Here is an 18200-nt window from a genome sequence, read left to right on the forward strand (position 1 = left end):
ATTTCCATTAGCTGTTAAAAAAAAAAAACATCCTGTTTTAAGAACTGAAAAAGAGAACATTCTCACCAGCTTTTCTGCTTCTGTATTCATCTCTCTCAATTGTTTGATGTGTTCCTTCTTGATCATAAGGATTTTCGATAACCTGGTCTAAAACAAAGGAACTATTTTTAGAATGAATAGGTCCTTAAGCAGGTGGGAAATGCCACAGAAATCCAAGACGATAAAATGGGTGTCTGTTTCACCATTTTAAAATACATTTCAAAGTTGTTCATCGACTTAAGATGCAAAAATAATAAAAAAAAAATTCAACGATGGATTTTCCAGCGACATTTAAAGCATTTACAAGTGCTGTAGACTGGAGAATGCTGTAATCCACCAGCTGAAATTCCTTACAGGAAGAATAAAGCAAATTATGGCCAGCTAGAGGCTGAAGAATCAAGAATCTATTTTTTCTTTTGCAGCCTGAAGGAAAGCAAAGGGTGTTACTGTGTGTACTACACTTATATTACACACCTTACCTTTTTTCACAGAGCTGTCATCCTGTTTTAGCTGTGCCCTCAACTAAGCACCAGACCTTTGTGTGTACATTCCTAAGGTAAATCCTGGTACAGAGATTGGATCTATGTTATACAGAAAAACACTGGGCTTTCCATTTCCTTCTTCCATAATGGGAATATTCTGTTTCTGCTGCCCTTGGCACCTAGCATGCTCAAGTGGAAGTCACTGGAAATGCTCTCAACACACACCCCTCACTCTTAAAACTATTCATGCTCTCTAGGGCCCTGAGAGAAACCCTAGTCCACTACCACCAGCAACAGCTTTATCACAGAGCCAAGATTTCAGGTTTTATAAATTTCAAAAAAGGGCTAACTGCAGTCTAGTAGTGAAACATGGCACTGGGAGAAGTAAAACCTCCTGGTGTGGCATACATCTACTTGTACATAATTCCTTTTGCTGATTTTCAAGTTCAGGTTTCTTGCCCTCACAAATCCTAATGCAAAATTGTTCCAGGACATCTTTCACCTCAGTATGCATCCTCTTGGAATGTCCATGTTAAATGCATTCTTGTTCATTTCGTAAGTCATTGTTCTGCCGAAGCTGATTTCCAGCTAAATAGTGGCTTCCTCCTCTTGTATTTATCCCTGTTTATTCAGAGACAGTAAAAACATCTCTTCTCCACTATTCTTTCAGTAGACTAATCACAACCCAAGCTTTTCCAGTCTCCTCTCCCATATAGGGCTCTTGATCTCCTACATTTTTATGGCCCTTGCTGTATCTTTTTTCTATTTGTCATCTTCCCTGAACGTGAGCAACAGGAAGCCTATACCAGCATTCCAAATGACAGACCTGCAAACTGGCATCAACACTTCTCTCTTTCAACAAGAAATACTTTGCCAGATACATCTCACGAAGGGATGGCAAGCCACGGTCAGATGCACAGAGATGACATTACACAAGTTACCAGAACAAGTCTTATGAGGAGCAGCTGAGGGAATAGGGATTGTTTAGTTTGGAGAAGAAGAGGCTGAGGGGAGACCTCATTGCTCTCTACAACTCCCTGAAAGGAGGTTGGAGTGAGGTGGGGGTTGGTCTCTTCTCCCTAATGTCAGGTGATAGGAGGAGAAAAAAATGGCCTGAAATTGTGCCGGGGAGGTTTAGGTTGGATGTTAAGAAAATTTCTTTGCTGCAAGAGTGGTCAGGCATTGGAACAGGCTGCCCAGAGAAGTGGTGGAGACTCTGTCGCTGGAGGTGTTCAAGAATCGTGTGGCTGTGGCACTTCGGGGCACAGTTTAACAGACATGGGGGTCTTAGTTTGATGGTTGGACTTGTTCTTAGAGATATTTTCCAACCCAAACAATTCTATGATTCTTGTCCTTCTGCTGTCCACCAATGCCCGTAAGAAGCCAGGACATGGGTTTCTTTTGCAGCTACATGAAGAACCTAATCAAGGAACCAACACTGACAAAACAACAACTTCGGAAAAGGCAATAAAAAAGTTCTAAAATCGTTACGTGTGTGAGATCGAGTTGGATCTTTCTAAATTGGTTTCTGACACACCACATAAATGCTTGTGTTTGTCAAAAAAACACCTGGGAGGAAGAAAAGCACCAAACACCACCTGCCACTGCTGCCAAAAAGTTACTCACCAAGCTATGCTGTCATCACCATCCAGCAACTACCTAACACTTTGAAGTACTTATACATGAAGCTGGTGAGCCCCCAAGTTAATGCAGACTATTTGTCCACAAAACTTGCAAGGTATTTGGGGCTTTAGTTCTCCGGTTCATGAGTTTGGATTTTGTATTACATTCATCCTATTCCCAGATACACTCCAGTGATCAAGACAATCTGGTTCTTTCCACAAGAAACAGACCTTTCATCACTGCATCTCTGATGTCTATCAACTTCCTCTCACTGGTTACATTTTATTAAAAAGACTTCTATATTCATTTGCCAGTATCATCAGTGAATGCTTCAACTCAGCTAAGCCCCATTTCCTTGAGAAATTCTTGCCTAACAGCTCTATTTTCAGTGTAACCCATCCTGTTTACTGTGATAATTTATAGTTCTCATTAAACTGGAAATGAGTTTTTAGCACAATGCTTTTCCACATTAAAAAAGATGAAGAAACAACCCAACCATTAAGTTTAGATTTGTACTTTAGATTTAATTTTTCAGTCAAAGGAATATTTACAAGAACACAAGCATTTCCAAGTGTGCAATAACTTACCATATAATATTTTCAACGTTTTCATAAGCAGAAAATAGTCAAAAATACAGTAACCTCCTGCATTTAAGCTGAGAAGATCAATCCTTTTTCCACAGCGATGGGGAAGACACCAATTCACTTATCTAGCAGTGCTGCATGAACACGCTCCATCTACTGGAGATGCAGCAACCCTGCAAACAGCCTGGTTTATCCTCCATCAATGGTTTCCTTCCCAATCTCAATTTTTCAAACAGCCTGTTTTGTCCTCCATCATTTCCTTCCCAATCTGTTTTTCAGACAGCCTGCTTTGTCCCTCCATTGTTTCCTTCCCAATTTCAGTTTTTCAAACAGCCTGTTTTGTCCTCCATCGTTTCCTTCCCAATGTAATTTTTTCTCCAAAACAGAGGGAAAAAAACCCAAACCCCCATGAAAAAAAAAAAAACCACAACATCCCCTCCCTAACAAACCCAAAACTAGTAACCAAACCAACCAATGAACCACACACAAAACAGCTGTAGCTGAGAGCCTGGAAAAATATCCTCCAAATTTTAATACTATCTAGAATTTAAGAATATAATCTATTGATTTTGACCTGCAGTATAGTCTATGAAATATTTAAGGATACATTACATAATGCATGCAAGCATAAAAGACCTAGTTTTGTTTAATGTTTGCCTTTATTATCAACATCATAACGTTAATTTTTGAGCCATTCTTTTCATAAAACCCATGTTTGTCTAGAGTAAAAGCCAGAAAGAATAGAGGCATCTGATACCAAAATGTAAACACATAAAAATTAATATAAAGATCTACTCACCAGTGTAGAACTCTGATTAAAATGGTTGTTACAAGTCCCAGTGTTTGCTTAGGACATCAAGTTGTACATAAAGAGATTATCTCTAACATTCATTTGTCAGTGTCTGCACATGATTTTGGCTATGCTTCCTTTTGACCCAAACTGAATTCAGAACCCATAAAAGAGAACTAAAGGGCTGGGTTGAAACTTTATTCCAGGTGTGCTGCATTCTTATTGTTTTGCCCCAAATGAAGTTTTCCCATGGAAGTATTTATGGTATCATAAATAATTGTCTGGCAATAGTTCTTCAGAAAGTATTACTTGAATTGAACATTTGCTGACCATTTACTTCCTGAGTCACCATTAAATCAGAATGAGGGCTTTGAGTATTTTACTGCATCAGTGTAAAAGAAAGGCCACACCACCTGTAAGGGTCATTTTTAACATAAAAATACACCTGGGACTGGTGAATGCAGTGCAATTGATATTCAGTATTTATCAGTCTCACACATTTCAGTACCACTCTTAAACTTCTAATAAAAACTTGATACTAAAAATGCTTAAGATGCTAAGCTTAAAAATCATGCACAGTTCTTCAATAATTTTTTTTAAGCCTCACAATGCTTTACCAAAATCTTGGAGCAAAAGAAGCGGCAGGACAAGTGAGGTGATTCTGTCCCTCTACTCTGCTCTTGTGGCACCCCACCTGCAGCACTGCATCCAGTTCTGGTGCCCCTGGCATAAGAGGGACATCAGACTGCCGAAGCATGTCTAGAGGAGGGCCACAAAGATGATCAGAGGGCTGGAGCACCTCCCTTGTGGGGACAGGCTATGAGAGTTGGGGCTGTTCAGCCTGGAGAAGAGAAGGTTCTGGGAAGACCTTACAGTGGACTTCATACAAGGGTTTCTAGTGACAGGACAAGGCAGGAAAGCAGGAAGAGGAGAGATTTAGACTGCGCATTAGGAAGAAATTCTTTCCAGTGAGGGTGGTGGGACACTGGAACAGGCTGCCCAGGGAGGCTGTGGATGCAACATCCCTGGAAGTGTTCATGGCCAGGTTGGATGAGGCTTAGAGCAACTTGGTCTAGTGGAAGATGTCCCTGCCCATGACAGTTGTAATTAGATGATCTTTAAAGTCCCTTCCAACCCAAATCATTCTGTATATCTATGGAAAAACTGGATAAGTTGCTGACAGAAATAAATGCCAAAAATCTGTGGCTTGATTTTGTTCAAAATCTTCTGAATCTTCAAGCAAAAATACATATGAATGTTGTATCTTTGTAAATGCCACCACTTGTTACAGAAGCAATAGATCTATACTTTTACAACTCAGATTTCCTTTGAACAAGTAATAACAATCTATTGAATGCGAGTGAGAAATCACATATTCAGATCTAAAATAAAGAAACAATATCAGAAACAGATCAACCTGACACACCAAGTAATTGTAAAGCTCAATACACCTTAGCTACACAGTTTCATTGATCATACTCAGCAACCCCAGTGGGAGGAGAGCTGCAGATAGTTTGGCAGCCTGTGTCAGAGAGAGCTGAAATTCCCCCCCACACCAACAATGACCAGGCTAGCTCAGTCTGGAAGCGAATGAAAGCTGAATTTACAAGCAAAATCTACAACCTATGATGAAATGCAATGAATATGTACAAATATACAGAATTCACAACATTTACAAATATATACAATCAACAGAAAAGCACAACCAAGTTCCCTTTGCTTCCCCCCAAAGGGGACCTTTCCCAAGGGGCCTCTCTCCCAGGGGCCTCCTCCCCCCAGACTCCCCTGGCAGAAAGCAGAATTAGCTAAAAGCAAAAAGGCTGTTAACCTAACTTGCCAAGGTCAGTGTGTTATCTCCAGCCAGAAAGTAAGCAAACTCCCCACTTTGACTGCAGACTGCCCCAACTTTGTTTTGAGTAGTAGTTCTTAAACATATCTATCTATCCAACAGAAGTGTTTAGAACAATCAGTATTTTGCTTTCTTACACCCAATAGTGACTTATTTACACTCTTTAGCTTTCTCTGCTCAAACTTTGCAAACAAAAATTAAAAAGACAGTTTCAAACCATCACACAGCATGAACAACGATAGTATTTTTTGTGTATTATTTTTCATAGAATAGCCTAGGTTGGAAGGGACCTTAGAGATCATCTACTTCAAACTCAATGTCTCTCAACTACACTCAGCTGCTCAAGGCCCCATCCAACCTGGCCAGGTTGCCCAGAGAGGTGGTTGAGGCCCCATCCCTGGAGATATTCAAGGTGAGGCTTGACAGGGCTCTGGGCAACCTGACCTATTAGAGGATGACTCTGCTCACTGTGAGGGGGTAGGACTAGATGACCTATAGAGGTCCCTTCCAACCTGGGTGATTCTATGATTCCTCTCCAAGAAGGGAGGACATTATACCATATATGAAAATGCCTATAGACAAATGTTCTTTACAGAATGCAAGTGTAGTTGAAATTCTTTTTTTTTTTTTAAAGCCTTAACAGTTGGAATTTTGCAGGTAGGAAAAAACATCTTTTTTTAAGACTAAGTGATAGAGCTGGGAAAAACAAGACACACTTTTGGAGTTTTGACTTTAAGTCCTTCCTGTGGACTGAACAGCAGCACGTTTCAACAAGGAGCAAAGTAAGCAAGGGTGGGCTGGGGGGAATAAAACCAAACATTAACATCTTTTCAAAAGTTACTTTGGATGTTGCCAAATCAACATAGAGTTACTTAACTGCAGAATTGGCAGAATAAACAGAAGGACAACACACAATAAAAATTAAGAGCTGCACTTACCACTTGAATGAGGAATTCCACTGGAAAGCCTCCTAGTGTTTCACTGTCTGTGCCTGGAATTTTGTTTTTCCATGATGATTGTCCTAATAAAGGATCATTGTCCTATACAAGAAAGAACATTTAATTTAAGCAGCTCCATGGAGAAGGACCTTGGAGAGACCTAGTGGACAATAAGATATCCATGGGACAGCAATGTGCCCTTGTAGCCAAGAAGGCCAATGGTCTCCTTGGGTGCATTAAGTGTGGCCAGCAGGTCAAGGAAGGTTTTCCTCCCATTCCACTCTGCCCTGCTGAGACCACATCTGGAATACTATGTCCAGTTCTGGGCTCTGCAGTTCAAAAGGGAAAGGGATATACTAGAGTGTTTAATGAAGGATATGAGGATGATTAAGGGACTGTAATATCTGTCTGATGAAGAAAGGCCGAGAGATCTGAGACTGTTTAACCTGGAAAAAACAAGACTGAGAGGAGATCTTATTAATGTTTATAAATATCTGAAGGATGGGTGTCAAGAAGGGGCCAGGCTCTTTCAAGTGGTGCCCTGTGATAGCATGAGGGGCAATGGACACAAACTGAAACACAGGAAGTTCCACCTCAACATGAGGAAAAGCTTTACTGTGAGGGTACTGGAGCACTGAACGAGGCTTCCCAGAGAGGTTGTGGAGTCTCCTTCTCCAGAGACATTCAAGACCCATCCTGTGTGACCTGCCCTAGGTGACCCTGCTTTGGGGTGGGGGGTTGGACTTGGATCTCTGGAGGTTGCTTTCAACTCCTAACTATTCTGTGAGTCTATGATTCTAATAGCTTTTGTTTTTTTTTAGAGGGATTTGCTAAAATTTACTGAATAACCTCAGAAGATTAATATCAAAAACTCTTTAAGGTAAGAGAGCTTCAACATGTACCAGAAAATATTTTGATGATTAATATTAGATACAAAAAGCAACTTACTGTAATTGGAGACTGGAGGGAAGGTGCATACTGCAATCGGGGAGGGGTCATAAAGAACCTTGAAGGTCGTTGTTTCTGTCCAAAGGCTGCAATTGGCATGGTTTCATGAGGCTCATTACTCTGTAAAACAGAAGAAAGGACACACTTCAGATAAAATTAATTTATCACCAAACACTAAAAAAAAACCCAAACAACAACAACAAGCCTGAACAAGAGTTTAGACACACCAAAAATTGTATCATGACAGACCTGACAAATTATGGGCTGTTAGTAGATGCAGCACTAAACAGCACAAGACAGAAAAGAACATGAAGTCTCCTCAAAACTTGCAGTCTGGGCCAGGCTGTTTGGTGGGACTAGTTTCTGGAGATCATAAATCAGTACAAAAATCTGATGAGCTAGGAAATAATCCCAAACTGCTTGATCAAAGCAATATTTCTACAGGTTGCTTCATTACCATAAGAAGTTTCAAAATGAGGATCAATCAACTCATAATACTTGCCTGCAATTACCACAGCCTTTTCCAGACATTGGGAAAGTACCAAGGGCCAAAGCTTTCTCAGACATTTTCTGCAAACCCTGGCAGGATCCCATAACAGAATTTTCTTTGGGATCTTGGACTACATATTGTATTTCTTCATATTAAATTCAGGCTATTATAATAATCTGTAATAGTAGGTGTAGTAAATTATTGCAGCCTGAGCCATTATGTTTTTATCTTTGGAGCATGTCCAGAAAAGAGCCACAAAGCTGGTGAAGGTTCTGGAGAACAAGTTCTAGAGGTGTGGCTGAGGGAAGAGGGGTTATTTAGTCTAGGGAAGAAGCAACTGAGGGGAGACCTCATTGCTCTCTACAACTCCCTAAAAGGAGGTTGCAATGAGGTGAGGGTCAGTCTCTTCTCCCTAATATTAGGTAATAGAACAAGAGGAAATGGCCTGAAATTGTGTCAGGAAAAGCTTAGGTTGGATATTAGGAAAAATTTTCTTACTCAAAGAGTGGTCAGGCATTGGAACAGGCTGTTCAGGGAGGCAGAGTCACCATCCCTAGAGGTGTTAAAGAAATGTGTGGAGGTGGGACTTCAGGTCATGGTTTAATGGCCATGGTGACCCTGGGTTGAACGCTGGACTTGATGATCTTAGAGGTCTTTGCAACCCTAATAATTCTATGACTCCATGATCATAGAGGTTTATCCTGTTCTAGAAAAACCACAAACAGTAGAGGCACATTCTCCTGGATCTGCTGATGCTTCTTTCTACTTTATGACAATCATGCCTGGATGTAGTATTTTGAATCTTTTTTTTTTTTATTACAGCATAGAACTGTGTATTTTTTATTACAGCTATTTTGCGTCATCAATACTTACGAGAACTTCGTAATCTGGGACCGTGTGTGTTCCAAGTCCTGCCCTGTCAAAAGTCACTCTGTATGTAGCATTAAGGGTGTCTACAGCATCTATCTGTCCAGTGAAGAGCCCATCATGGACACCTCTCAAACGTGCTTCAAACCAAAACAAACAACAAACCAAACATGATAATGTTCTGTCACCATTGACAAAAACAGACTTAATACATCTTTTGCAAGTAACCCTTTCTATGTGCTCTTATACCCACATATTAAACAAACATCAAACAAAAAGTAAAGCCAGAAAAGAGCTGTATGCAGTAGAAATGCTACCCAATATCTTGCCAAATTTCTCTCTGCAACATAACAGGATAATCCAGGGAGGTGGAGTTGTCACGGTCCCCAGAGATGTTCAAGAAGTGTGTGAACATGGCACTTTGGGACATGGTTTAATGGCCATGGTGGTGTTGGGTTGATGGTTGGAATTAATCTTAGAGGTCTTTTCCAACTGAAACAATTCTATGATAGCTACAATTATAAGTGAAGTATTTCCCAAATCCAATCCCTATCACTACACTTACTTCTAAATAAAACACTATTTAACACCCAATACCTTCTGACAGACAGATTTTGCAGGCAAACATCAATTTCCAGATGATTTTGCATACCATTTCTCCTTGAGCACTTCCACTGACGACAGCATATTTAGCAAAAGACAATGAGGAATGCATCTTAAGGGTACAGCTCCAGGAGAATGAGGAGAGGCAGAGCTGTGCATGCTTGCCCTTCAGCAAGAGCTAAGGGCTGTGTTGCCAAAGAACACAAAAAAGCAATGAGCAGTAGTGGCTTGAGTGGGAGATACCATGCTTAAGTGAAAAGCATCTGGATAACAAACAGACAGGATGGAGAAATTCAAGTTTTGATAAAATCAGACAAAATCTGTGGAATATTTTTAACAATATTCCTTCCTCAGTTACATTTTATGAATGAGGCAACAGGATGCTTCATAGGCATGTCCAACTACACTGCAGTATCAGTTGTGTATCTGTATCAAAACAGGTATTTTTACATTTACAGAAAATTAGGCTCAATTTTTGTCTTAGGTTACATTTTAGGCTTTGAGAAAGCAGTCAGCTCTTTGCATTTAAACATCTCTCTATAAGATTTGTTAGACAGGCCAGACATTTTAAAAAATGCATAGAAATCTACAATTTGAACAGCAGAAATAGCCAACCATATTAAGTTTGTACCTCACTGTTTTTAAGAACACTAGCTAGTCCTCACAAGCACCTTCTCAATAAGCTAACAATAAAAACATAAAATAAATCCAAACCATGAAAAAGAGTAACTTGTGTGCACTATGGACATTATGGTTTGCTAAAATCTTTGCAAAACATTTGGCTGGTATTGTGCTTGTTTGTTTTTAAGAAGTTACCTGTAACTTTTGTTCCTATTACAAGCGGCAATGGAATTTCTTCCGGAAGATCTTTGAACTGGGAAATATCTGCAACTTTCCGCTGCTGCAGGAGTCTTATTTTCTGTCTTTTCTGTTTTAATGCTGATCTCTCTTCCTCAAAGAATGCAGAGGAACACCTAGAATAGAAACCAGGTAAAGCTAGACTTAAATTCAGCACGGAAAACATATATACATGAAGACACGTGAAATAAATAGGCACGGTGTACAAATCAGTGAGGGGAAAATGAAAATGACAGACTAAAACGAGTGGGGAGGGTGTCACTCCAGAAAGGAGAGCCACCCTCCAGGAAGACCAGGATAGGCTGAAGGAATGGATTACCAAGAATCTTATGAAATTAAATGAGGGCAAATGTAGAGTCTGGCACCTGGGAATACATAACCCAGGAGTGCAGCTCAGACAGGGATCCAGCTGGCTGGAGAGCAGCCCTGTAGAGACAGACCTGGTGGTCTTGGTGGATAACAAAGAGCATGAGTGAACAGGGTGCTGCTGCAGCAGCAGAGAAAGAAAGCCAACAGGATGCTGGGTTGCATCAACAAGGGCATCATCAGCAGAGATAAAGAAGTCATTGTCCCACTCAGAGCTTGTCAGATCACTCCTGGAGTGCTGCATGTAGTTTTGGTCTCCACGAAAAAGCAGCGTGGAACAGGCTGGAAAGCATCCAGAGAAGACCCACGAGAATGATCAGGACTGGAAGCCCTACCATGTGAGGAAAGGCTGTGAGAATTACATTTGTTCAGCCTTGAGAAGGCTCACAGGAGACCTTATTACCATGTACCAGTACATAAAGGGTGGCTACCACAAGGATGGAGACTCCCTTTTTACAAGGAGTCCTATGGAAAAGGCAAGGGGTAACAGGTACAAGTTACTCCTGGGGAGATTCCCATTTGAATCCAGAAGAATATTTTTTCCTCCATGAGAACGGTTATACATTGGAATCACATCCCAAAGGAAGCAGTGGATTCCCCTGCATTGGTCAGTTGTAAGACTCAGCTTGACAGGGTGATGGGCCATCTCATTTCAACTAGACTATTTGCTAGAAAGGTTGGACCAGATGATCCTTGGGGTCCCTTTCAACCTGGCATTCTGTGACTCTGGGAAAAACCTTGAGGAGCAGAATTATCACTCCTAAAATAACAGTGTATTTAAAAGTACTACTCATGAATGCTAGCTGTTGCACTAGTGTATCAGAAGAATACCACTTTTTAGGACTTTTTCTGCTTCTAGGGATCCACCTGGTGTCACAACAAAGTTAAAGCAGGTCCCACAGCCAGTCTACTCTAAACAGTTTGATGCAGATAAGGAGGAAAGACTGTGAGGTCCCCTGCTGCTATCACTTACTGATACGTAGAATCATAGAACCTTCAAGGTTGGAAGATAGCTTTGACATAGCAGATCCCTTTCACATGTGCTGATTAGATCAATAATACTTAGTATAAAAGGGCACCAGGCTCAGAACATGAAAGGGCACTTCTTGATCTTACCTCAACTCAGCCACCAAATTTGTTATGCAGCACAAACCTGCCTGATTTTGGGCTATTGTGTAAAATGGGATAATCTCTAGCACTCCCCTCCCACGTTTTGGGGGAGGTTTTAAAACGTAATATAAAAAAGGGAAGACTTACTACTCCCAAAGCCCTTATTTGGTTTTACTCTTTTCATTTTTAACCTACTGAATAGGCATGATGCATGAGTGAGATTCTGAAAGCATAAAGACATTAAGGACTCAATCCTATCTCTCATGCTTTACTAAATATATATAAAAAAATTTTATCATCCTTCTGTCAATGAAAATCCACTTTGAAAGGAGTACAGATGCTATTGTAGGTCTGCTTAATTGCAAAAGCAGTTATTTATCTAATAATTTACTACCCTTGTTAATTGCTTTACTGCAGTCAAATGCAATTGAAATGTTTTCAGTGGAACTCAAGAGTTATATATTGATTACTGATCGATTAAAAAAAAAAATTCCTATTTTATGAGCTTACTTTCAGAAGGCACTGACAACTCCTCCACTGCTTCCCCCTTCTACATGGCAAATTATTTTCTGTTTTAAATTTCTTCAAGATCTTCCTCAGTTACTTATCTCTCACTTGGTACTGAGCAATCAGCTCTGCCTTCCAAGTTTGCTTCTGCTATTCTCTTTTATGCTGAAAGAAAAATTCTTCTGTTTCTTCTGCAAGCCACTCAGAGTTCCACAAAGCCATTTCACTCTTCTCCAAAATTTCTCTTCCTTGCAACGTGTATGAACATATCAGAAAAACTGAGCTGCCAGGATGCTGAGAACACTTTCTTTCACACTGACCTGCAGTTTCCCATTCATTTGTCTATATACAAACATCATTTGCTTTTTATCTAACATGTGGTTTCCAAGGTATACAGGGCACAGGCCATGTTTTGTCCAATGTTAACCCAATGAGAGCTTAGTTCAAAGCAAAATATTTTCAAAAACCCCAAAACAAAAACAAAACCCCACCAAACAAACAAAACCTCAAGGTGAACAGGGATGAACTGAAGCTGTGAGGTACTTCTGATAGCTATGTGCAGTAATGCACTGCACTGGAGGTTCTTTCATCAGGCTTTGCAATCACTATCATAACAAAAGTTATCATTGGTCATCACATGTTGTAAGTTGAGCAACTGTAGGTGCATCCCCCACTCATCAGTGAAGACCAGAGTTGTGTGATCCTCATTAGGAACTCAAAATATCTGGAAGGGGATATGGCAGAGAGAGTGAAGGTGGCTATGCAAAGCTTATTTGGATATTCTCATTAAATATGCTATTTGGTTCATATTTACTTCTAGGGTAGAACATGCGTGAAGAACAGCTTGCCATGGGCTGTGAGTATGAAGTAGTAAAATGCACAACAGCTAAACAAAAAAAATACAAATCAAAACCAGCAACACTTCCTAGCAGCCCCTCACACCCCTTCCCCACAAATTAAAAAAAAAAAGAAACTGTTATAATCAGTCCAACAGACTGCTGAATGATGTAAGCTAATCCTTGATAGTGGTACCTACTCAGGGCAAAAGTCAAATGAGTAAGTGAATGACTTCACCTCCAAATGCACCATTTCTCTCCAAGTGGGAAACATGATGGTAGAAGAAGAGAAAGCTACCTTGGTTAATTTCAAATTATATGACTACTTTGCCAAAAGGAACTAGGTTTTGGCTCTGCTGCCTTCCCTTGGCTGGCAGTTTTCAGTTATGTGAAGTTGTTTATAGGTAACAGAAGAGGAAATGGCATATTATCAGAGTCAGTACAGTGATTTATGAAATGGATTCAGTACTTGAGTGCTTGCATTTTCATTACTAAAGCAGTCTTTCATCTCTGCAACACTACTTCATACATTTATCTCCTGATCTTGCACAATGACAAGACACTTGAGTTTGGAAGGGATCTCTGAAGGTCATGTGCCCCAACCCTTCCACCAGAGGCTGCTCAGGACCACGTCCAGATGGCCTTTAAGTATCTCTAAGGACAAAGATTCTGTCACCTCTGAGCAACCCGTACCAGTGCCCAATCACCCTCACAGTAAAAAGAAGTGTTTCCTTATATTAAGGATGAAACTCCTGTGTTTTAGCTTGCACCCTTTAACCACTTGTCCTGTCCCCAGACAACACTGAAAAAAGCTTGACCTTGGCTTCTCTACACCTTCCCTTCAGATATACACAGAGATGAGATTCTCCCTGAGCCTTCTATTCTCTAGGCTAAACTCTACAGATTCTGTGAAAAGGCTGAACAGAATCAGTGGGTTCAAGAATTCTGAATTACGGAAAAAAAGAACCAAAATAATGCCCTGACTTCTCTACAATATACAATATTTTAGAGTGACTTTCTCCTTGGTTTTGGCAGCCAAGCCAGGAAAACGAAAATCTATAAAATGGTTTTAAAAATAATAAAGTAAATGAAATGAAAATATGCATTTATTTTCTCCATGACCAGCTAATTATGGCCAGAAAGAAAACCAAAAGCCAACCAACCAAACACCAAAAACACAAAGACACAACCCAAAACAACAAAAAACATAAAAGCCCCACAAAAATTTAGTTAAAAACTGGCCTGTCTTCCATGCCAGAAAGCACTGCAACTTACATAAGAATATATGTATCTGTACATGTATAATAATAATTTCAATATATACTACCTTGGACATTCAGTTACCCAGAGAAGGAAGAGAACATTTTAAGTATAGGCTCATGAGAACTATATGGACTGGACACACACATAAGGAATGTAAATAGAATGAAGGAAGAACAAAAAACATAAGAATAAAAAAAAAAAAAAGAAAAAAGAAGAGAGGAAAAAGAAGGGGAGGAGAAAAAAAAAGAGGCAAGAAAGAAGGAGCAGGAAAAGAAGCAGCAAAGAAGGGGAAGAAATAATTACCTCCGTGGTTTTCCCATTAAGCGTCTGATTTTCCCCCACTCTACTCTTGTCAATTTTCTGGTTTTCAGATTTGGAAAAGATTCTTTCAGGCATACACAGAAGTCATTATCTCCTTCGAATAGTGGTCTGTTGAAACATAATTTGTCCTTTGTTAGCTACACTTAGTAAACTTTTGTCATGGGATCCCAAAAAACATCCATCATAAGAAAAACATTGAAAGCAAAAAGTATAAATCAGTCATATAAACAAGACACTCCCATTCAAAAGACAAATTTAACCCGAAATAAATTCAACTGAAAACAAACACAGGAAGTTTCCAGGACTATTGTTCTATTTGAGTCTTACTATCAGTGATGTTTGTAATGAATAGAAAGGCACCAAACAAAATTTCAGCAAAGCCAGTGCAGTGTCATGAGGATACTGCAGCACTCTGAAGGAAACCTTAAAGATATGGTGGAGGTATTGAGAACAAAGGAGGGGACATTGTGATACTGAGAAATAGAATGACAGTACCTTTTTCATGGATTCATTCAATTATACCCTAGATTCTCAACAGAGGGTTCCAAAATACAGGAGATGGAGCCAACCTGTCACTCTCTACAGCTATACAGGTAAATCTTTTATTGGATCACACTATGACTCCATGATGAAGCAGAGCATCAGTGTTAGAGAAGTGACTGTTCAGAGAACCTGCCTACATAACTCATGATTTTCTCTTTGATGCTATGACCTGTCTGTATCTCTCTGTTTTATGACTGCCTTTTACTTTGTAGCACCACATCCTTCTTGGGCTGAACAGACAAGAGAGCAGCAACGGATATGCCCATCTAGTAGCAGGTTAATCATTAAAGACTATGTGCAGCTGAAATAGATCTCACCTGGTGAGAACAAAGGAGTAACTGCATCCTAGATAAAGCCACTTTTCTCTGCAGGGCGCTGGCATTTAGAGGGGAATAACCCCAGGAACAGAACAAAGAGGATCTTGGAAGCAACACTGCTTTCAAGCGAGTGTGTAAGGTGGTAGGAGAAAGGAAAGGTACATGGAAATAAGGAGACTTGGGCAAGAATAAAGGGAGTATTTTTCAGTAAAAGGATCTGCAGCTGTGGCATGAAGTGAAAAAGAAACCACAGAGAATGATCAATGAGGCTCAGGAAGCAGACAAGGAAGTGTATAACAGGAGTTTTATCCAGATTTACTATTGCTAATGTAGGATGTCTGTGTAAAGAATACCATTTGCATGGAATCACAGGATGGTTTGGGTTGGAAGGGACCTTAAAGATCATCTAGTTCCAACCCTCCTGCCATGGACAGGGACACCTGCCACTAGACCAGGCTGCTTGAGGCCCTGTCCAACCTGTCTGTGAACACTTCCAGGGAGGGGCATCCACAACTTCCCTGGGCAACCTGCTCCAGTGTCACCACCCTCACCAGAAAGAATTTCTTCCTAGTATCCAGTCTAAATCTCCCGTCTTCCGGCTTCAACCCATCCCCCCTCATCCTATCACTAAAGCCCTTTCTTTCTTTCCGTCTTCCAGCTTCAACCCATCCCCCCTTTCATCCTATCACTAAAGCCCAGCTTTCTTGTAGGCCCCCTTCAGGTACTGGAGGGCCTCTATAAGGACTCCCCATTTTAATTATTTTTTGTTGTTGAGGTAGATAATCTGTATTTTATTTGGTTTACTATCACCTGTCCCTAAGCAGGCAAATTGTAAACCCACAGCACCCCCAAGACTGGAAGCTCTGGGAAATGGTGTAAGCAAGCTACAGCTGCATCTGGTTCTGAGGACCTATGATCAAAAGTAAGTAGCTCTTGAGAAGTCTTCTGCATGTCAGAAGTCAATGGGATTTTATAAAAAACAATCCTCTGCAGCAACATAGGGAGACTCCAACTGAAACAGCTTCAGTCAACTAATAACCACAGATGATAGCTGCAGAGATTAAAATATTTTCAAGATTTACAGCAGCCATGGCACTTCAACTGATGATTTCAATTTCAGTTGAGACAACTCAATTAAAATATTTTGAGACTTGTACAGTGAGCCATATTTTATCAGTGGACAGTTAGGGCCGTGCTTTAAACTTTTAAGGTTCTCATTAAGTCTAGATCATATCACTCAAAACAACATCCATCAAAATTTTTCTTCCAAAGATATGCAGCTGCTTAGCAAACTGTTTTATATCATCTCAACTCAGAATCATAGAACATGACTATATCTTACTAGCATTACAAGCATACACTGATACCTACCAAAGAGATTTCCAGAATTAACTGCTAAACTCGTAAGTCTACCCATGGACTAGAATTTAAGTTGAGAATAATTCCAGGAGTGTTGTAATAAATCGTAATTATGAACATCACATACTAAAATTATTACTAGGAAAAAGTAGGGTTTGGGTTCTTGGGTTTTGTTTTGCTTGTTTTCCTTGGCTTTTTTTTTAGGGTTGTTGTTGGGTGGGGTTTTTTTGCTGCTTGTGGGTTTTGTTTGGTTTGAGGTTTTTTGGGGGGATTTTTCCCCCCCCCACATAAGGGAGGTGGGGGAAAAGACAAATCAAAACCAACCAACATATAAAGACCACTTCTTTCAAAGGAATTGAATCCTAGAGATGATGGCTTTACAACTAACTAAACTGAGCATGTAATTTTTCTATTTGTGATGAAAATATCCTAAGTGTTTTTCTGTTGCTATGACTGCCTTCCGAGTTAAGCAAAACAGCTACAGCGTTCTTGAGTACAATAGGAAGGAAAAACAGTAATTATTTTGTTACACAAATTCTGTAAGACAATGCCTGCTAGCTCTGAAGCCATTCTTCTAAAGATTAGATACAAGCGTTTCATCTATTAGTCGATCAGTGTAGATTTTCAGATTCACAGTCATAGAATGGTTTATGTTGGAGGGGACCTCAGAGATAATCTACTCCAACCTCCCTGCCATGGGCAGGGACACCTCTCAACTAGACTTGGTTGCTCAAGGCCTCATCCTATGTGGCCTTTGACACCTCCAGGAAGGGGGCATCCACAGCCTCTCTGGGCAACCCATTCCAGAGTTTCACCACCCTTGTACTGAAGAACTTCTTAAGATTCAGTCTAAACCTACTCTCCCTCAGCTTAAACCACTCCCCCTAAGTCCTGTCACTAGACTTCATCCATTAATAATGGTTTTTTATACTTCAGAATTCTTAGTTTTTCCATGACTAGGGACTAAATGAAAATGGTTCTTCTACACAACTCACACCACCTTGCTAGTCGTGTTAGGAGAACGGTTCCAAAGACCCTGAGGCACAATCTGCAGAAACAATCTAGGAGGTAGTTTAGGAGATCCAAGAAAGATGCTCATAGATATCTGTGACAACAGCTGAATAGTCACAACCTGGACCACTGTTAGTGAGCATAGTAAAAAAAAAAGGGATGATGGGGGAAAAAAAAATAGCATTTACACCTTCTAGGGAAGCAGCAGTCTCCTTCTCATCCTCCATGTGCAACACTGATCCCAAGGGTTCAAAAAAGTCTGACTGTGCTGATGCTTAAGTTGGTATAAACATAATGAATAAAGTCTTGGATCTGGTAGAGGCAGTGGTGGTAAAATTTCCATGAAGGAAAGATTTCTATAGAAGACTACCCAAGGAATTACCCAAGTAGATTGCTCATTATAAAAACGGAGAGAAAAATAAAACCAACCAAACCAAACTCACAAAACAATGAAATAATCTTCAATAATTACTATTTTAAGAGTAAACTTTCAAGT

General features: G+C 40.1%; 1 protein-coding gene across 4 annotated transcripts in view; it reads right to left on the reverse strand.

The window, feature by feature from the left end:
• Positions 1-18200, reverse strand: part of LIN9 (lin-9 DREAM MuvB core complex component) — a 44482-nt gene that overhangs the window by 7610 nt on the left and 18672 nt on the right. For 2 of the 4 annotated variants that reach the window (XM_054394592.1, XM_054394585.1), the window contains 6 exons: positions 14457-14582; positions 10030-10187; positions 8617-8750; positions 7254-7373; positions 6306-6407; positions 67-147 (listed from right to left, as the gene is read on the reverse strand). In XM_054394592.1, the coding sequence (XP_054250567.1) occupies positions 67-147; positions 6306-6407; positions 7254-7373; positions 8617-8750; positions 10030-10187; positions 14457-14582 (721 nt within the window). The remainder of the gene's footprint in view (positions 1-66; positions 148-6305; positions 6408-7253; positions 7374-8616; positions 8751-10029; positions 10188-14456; positions 14583-18200) is intronic. The other 2 variants (XM_054394601.1, XM_054394586.1) reach the window with 2 other exon arrangements.

Source organism: Indicator indicator, chromosome 2 (assembly GCF_027791375.1).
Source record: "Indicator indicator isolate 239-I01 chromosome 2, UM_Iind_1.1, whole genome shotgun sequence".
In the NCBI taxonomy this organism is placed as follows: Eukaryota; Metazoa; Chordata; class Aves; order Piciformes; family Indicatoridae; genus Indicator; species Indicator indicator.